This window comes from Etheostoma spectabile, chromosome 18 (assembly GCF_008692095.1).
Source record: "Etheostoma spectabile isolate EspeVRDwgs_2016 chromosome 18, UIUC_Espe_1.0, whole genome shotgun sequence".
NCBI lineage: Eukaryota > Metazoa > Chordata > Actinopteri > Perciformes > Percidae > Etheostoma > Etheostoma spectabile.
Genome location: NC_045750.1, coordinates 26,388,069 through 26,393,736, shown reverse-complemented (window position 1 = coordinate 26,393,736; position 5,668 = coordinate 26,388,069). Strand labels below are relative to the sequence as shown.

The 5,668-nt window shown below is 40.5% G+C and overlaps 1 protein-coding gene across 2 annotated transcripts in view; it reads left to right on the top strand.

Moving 5' to 3' along the window:
* Nucleotides 1-5,668, top strand: part of brox (BRO1 domain and CAAX motif containing) — a gene marked incomplete at its 3' end in the record, with an annotated part of 14,465 nt that overhangs the window by 2,009 nt on the left and 6,788 nt on the right. For both annotated transcript variants that reach the window (XM_032543030.1, XM_032543031.1), the window contains 6 exon segments: nt 452-558; nt 1,825-1,921; nt 3,206-3,301; nt 3,451-3,523; nt 3,984-4,089; nt 5,043-5,132. In XM_032543030.1, the coding sequence (XP_032398921.1) occupies nt 452-558; nt 1,825-1,921; nt 3,206-3,301; nt 3,451-3,523; nt 3,984-4,089; nt 5,043-5,132 (569 nt within the window).

The following is a 5,668-nucleotide window of genomic DNA, read 5'->3' as shown; positions in this document are numbered from 1 at the left end:
TCTCTGAAGGGATCCTTTCCATAATGTTGTCAGAGACTTAGAATATTAATCTGAATCTTTCAGTAGCGAAACAAGCCCTTTAGTGAAGGTAAATACAAGCTGGACAATTGTCCTACTAACTTACATTGTTTCTTATTTTGCCGCTGCCGACTGCAGCGATCTTTCTTAATGCCAAATGTCAAGGATTGTTGTTTCTATCAGTCACTTAAACACAAAAAGCATAGGAAAATAGGTATTTACCCTTTAACCCCATGCCAATTGCGTGCACCTAAGTCTTTTCACAAACCTAGGGAAAACACTGCATTCTACTGTTTCCGTATTTGAATCTACCGTAAATCAGCTCGTTGTCTTAAACATGGCAATGGCTTATTGGATACAATCTGTCTGTCTACTGTAATGATCAGCATATCTTTAGAGCACCAGTTGATTGCTATTGGTTTGACACATTCAGTGACCTGAGGACAACCAGGGCGAGACTGCTGGAGATGTTCACTGATGTCACCTGCAACCCTGAGATCATGAAAAATGCCACGGATGCATACTTCTCCCTCCTTCAAGGTATGTTTAGGTCTACACTCTAATGGCGTTCTTCCATTACATGGTACCAGCTTGCCTCGACTCTGCGCGCCTTTTTTGGTTTTCCAAAAATGTTTTTTTTTCCACACATGAGCCGGTAAAAAGGAGGACGGGGCACCGCAGTCGAGTCGAGTAGGGCTAGTACTAGCAGTGGGTTAGCACCATAAAAATGTGCAATCTTATCTAGTCTTCTCTCAGCGTGGAGCGTGGACCCCTTTAAAAGGCAATGTTGCTTGTTAGTTGGTCAGTCAGTCTATACAAACACTTGCTCTTCACTTAAACATTGTTCACACCATCACAACTTTATTTTATTTGTAGAGATCGCAAGATGGGACAGGCTGAACTTTAAAGAAATGAGTATAAAATGACATGCAAAAGTTGCATGTACAGTATGTCCATCTGATGGATACTAACATGGAGTCACAGTGTAAATATCACAGTGCTTCAATAAAGAGTTGGAACAAGTGGATAGAGAATATGCTACATATGATGTTGTCAGACAGAGTGGAACAAGACATTTTTCCAACTTTTAAAATACTTAATGGCAAATTAAAAGGGAAAACTAGATGTTAAGGAGTTAAGTAAATGGGACCTAATATGTCTTTCCTAATTTTCTGTCTTATATACTATATACTACTACGACTACCATTTGTAGTCACTGTTCCATTGCTGTGACTATTATTGCCACTGTGCATCACCCCCCCAACCTGCCCCGTTGGACTCCGCCTACCAAGAGCCTGGGTCAGACTGAGGTTTCTTCCTAGAAGGGAGTTTTTCCTCACCACTGTTTCAATGCTTGCTGTGGGAATTACTAGAACTATTGGGTCTTTATAAACTATGGAGTGTGGTCTAGACCTACTCTATAATTTATAAAGTCCCAACAATGATGTTGTTAATTTATCCCCAATTTCCGATCACATTCCTGCTGGATTGTGTAGTTTTGGCTTTATAATCTTTTATTTGTATTTTTTCACAACAGAAAGTGCTGCTATACTCCATGGGCTTTCTTAGGAGGGGGGGACTTACAGAGACGGGCACAGCGAGCGTCAGAGGGTAAACACAGGTGCAGCAGCAATGGGCAGTATAAGAACATTAAAGCATGGACACGTTTTCTAGTAAAAACAAAAATACAAGTATGAACCTTAAAATGAGCATATTAGGTCCCCTTAAATGTTTCTAATACTTTATGTCTGGAATGGTGGTTACCACCTGCTTCTCTTTTTTAAATATTGGTTAATGATCCTCTAGGATTTATCTTATCCTTGGATGGAACTACACAGGAGAACAAGATGAGGTTTATCCAGAACTTCAAGTGGACTGACACCTTACAAGGAAATGTACCAAGGTAAAAACAGACTGAATGACTTATTGGGAGCTTTCATTTGACTTTGTGTCCATGGTTGCATGGCACTGTTAAGGGGATGGGTTGCAGTTTAAATGAGGGGCAAAGAAAACAGTTTAAAGTTGTTTCCAGGAGGCCATTAAGCGCCTTTTTGAAAGACGTTTTATTAATATTTGAATTACGGAGTGCTGCAAGTATTAAGGAATACTGAGTGAGGAATTCTGGGTAGAACCGATTGCAAAAAAACTTGCAAATCAGAAATGAAGTCTATTATTTTTATTCTTACTCAGGCTTTTCCCTAGAACCATTATATATACAGATAGGTTATGTACTCATAAAACGAGGCATTGGAAAGTTGGTAAGTACACAAGGAGTTTATTTAAATAGCACTTGCTTGATGGCTTCTACTCTCTGCTGCTAGCTAGCTCCTCCTCCATTAGTTGTAGCTAATAGTGTATTCAGGCTTGAATAGGTACAGGCAACCTTCGAAATTGAGCCACTCATCGTCACGTTCTATGTTAACCTCAAACTCTGCCATTTTGTTGATCTCTTCTTCTGTTCTCTCGCTTCTTGTTCCTACTTTACCAGTAGTCTCTTCCGGCAATAGATGTTGTGCTCTCACGAGATTGGCACCGAGCACGACATGTAATGCTAGCTAGCCAGCTAGAAGCAGAGATTAGAAGCCATCATAAGGCAAGTGCTATTTCAATAAACTCCTGAGCACGACTATTTTGCAGCGGCCCGTGTGGAGCTCAGCCCCATCTATGATGACTCTGATTGGCTTGAAGAAATGCCGTTTAACCAGAGCACGTTTTCCACCTATCCCAGAAGGCTGTGTGGACTAGCCAGAGCCTCCTCCAGCGCGCTTTGGAAGAGGGTCTGGCAAAGTGAGACTAGGGTGGCAATCACCTTGCAATACAGAGTCATCATGATACTAATGTCACGATACGATATTGTGATTTTAAACATATTGCAATATTCTGCAATATATTGCAAAGGATTGCCTTTTTCCAACTTCAAATCTTTCCCAATTTCCAATTATGTCCCCAATAGGAAACTTCGTCAACATGTGTTTTATCTAAAAAGAAACATTTCTCTGTTTGTTCGTCTCACTTCAGTTTGTTGCTGCAAAATGAGATTGCCAAGCAGACAAACTGACCAACACAAAAGATCCATACTTGGCGTCTGTGTATCGACACTGTATTGCCACGGAAAATATCGGCATACCATGCCCCCTCCCCCCCAGTGTGAATTTGAAACCTCTGTGTCTCCATGCTCTCATCCCAGTGCCCAGCAGGATGCAGTCTTTGAACTGGTCTCCATGTCCTTCAATGTAGCCCTCTGGTACACCAAGTTTGCCTCGAGACTAGCCGGGAAAGAGAAGTACGTGCTTTTCTTTCTTTCTATCCTGTATGGTTGCATTCATTTCTGTCAAATCACTCATATTGATTATTCCTAGATTATTTAAATGCGTACATTGCTTTGTTACCAAACAAAATATGTGTCACTGTTGTGTTTTTCCTATTCAATAGCGTATCGGAGGCTGAAGCGAAAGATGTTCACCGCAGCCTAAAGGTTGCTGCTGGTATATTCAAAACCCTCAAGGTGAGTCCAGCTACTGGAGATACTCACCCCCAGTCTTACTTAGTTACTATTTCCTCATTTGTAGTATTTATAGGGCTGGGTATTGCCAATAATTTCCCCAAATTGATTTTAATTCCGATTCACAAGCTCTACAAGGTTTTTTTTGTTGGGTATTTTTGCTTTTAACTGATAGGACAGCTTAGATATGGAAGGGGAGAGAGAGGGGCTTGACACGCAGGAAAGTGCCTCAGGTCAGATTTGAACCCGGGCCTCAGCGTCGAGGGATAAACCTCCTACTGTATATATGGGCCGAGCTAGCCAGGCGCCAGCTCTACAAGGTTTACAAGGTGATGGAGGATAACGCTCTGGGGAAGAAACTTTAACATCAAGACAAAAGCCTAAGGTTAATACAGTCTCTCAAAGCCAAAGAAACGCATGGATTAATAACTTAAAAGCTGATTTTAAAACATCTCTGCTTCAGGAGGCCCACATCCCTCGACTCATCACCCCGGCTGAAAAGGGCCGAGACCTGGAGCCCAGAGCCATCGATGCGTACATCATCCAGTGCCAAGCAGAGGCGCAGGAAGGTAAAGGCGCTCCAGGTCTGATGTGCTAGAGGTACCCAAACAAATGTGTTTGGCACTGCCAATTTGGTTTGTTTTGTCATGGTTCATGTGTGCAATAAACATCAAACTTTGTGTGAACATAATGGCAGAGAATCTCATATCAATTCTAAGCTAAAAAAAAAAATATTGTGATTCATATTTTTCCCTGAATCGTGCAGGTGTACTCTGTAGCCACAACAGAGAGCTCAGCACACAGGGTGAAAGGAGGAGCTCCAGCAACAAAATATGGTGCTTTTTGAAAATAAGATCCATGCAAACCTGTTCTGGTACAATCTCAAAATACAATTATGAACCTGAAAATGAGAATATTATGAGGTAGATACTCTTAATAGTAGTAGATCTAAATTTAAGACAGAATGAGGTTTATTATTATTATTATTATTATTATTATTATATGGTTGTATGAAGTAACAATATTTCTGACACAAAATAATTATTTTTTAAATAACCATAACCAGTACTTTTTTATAAACTTGCTGCACGATATGAAGAAAAAATGCAATATGCAATAATGTTGTTCAATATCGCGGTAACGATGTACCTTGCGGTAAATAAACAGATATTAAGGTGTATATATATACTCAGTTCTGCCTTTCTGCTGCTTTCAGTATTCTGCTGAAATACAACAAACTGCTTGTTGAACTTAAAACAAATGAAAGGAAATCATTGATATAGCGATGATGATAAATAAAGAGTATATTGTGCAGCCCTATTTTTAATGTATATTGACAATACAAAGAACTACAGACCAGGACTCAGGCAGGGGGGGAAGGGGTCCTTCCAGACCAAAGCCAGACTCCAGTAACAGCAGATACTATCAGAAAGGATAAATATTACATTGATACATCACATCCTAATTTTCCTAATCTGTTTGCATATTTTAGTTCCTCACCCAGTGTTTCTCTGTCTTACAGTGACCATTGCCAGAGCGATTGAACTGAAGCACAACGCCACACTCATCGCAGCGTTGGCATTTGAGACGGCAAACTTCTATCAAAAAGCTGGTCAGTTTGCTTGGCACTTGCGATTTTGAAAATGTCTGTTAAAGTATTACAGTGTGTAATAATCAGAGCTGTTGCGCGGGTGTTGAGAGTAGACATGGGCCTGTATGAGATTCTAACGGTATGATAACCTAAAGCAAAAAAATCATGATTTCACGGTAATGCAATTGCTGCTATAAATGGATTAATTTTGAAATGCCTAGGAAAAACTATACTAAACTATTTTTCCCATTGAACACAACGTACTGTACTTTATTTCTAAACACTTTGCACACTGGCAAGGAGAGGGATTTCTAAACTGCACTTTCTGTCCTTAAAGACTCATAAAACAACAGCTTATACCTTTAGAACAGGATGACGGAAAACTTAAGTAGTTGTCAACCTGGGACTTTTTCAAACTGCGGTATAACTCAAAACCAGTAATGGGCCCGTGCCTAGTTGAGAGTCCCAACGCTGTGTGTGTGTGTGTGTGTGTGTGTGTGTGTTGTGTGTGTGTGTGTGTGTGTGTCTGTGTGTGTGTCTGTGTGTGTGTCTGTGTG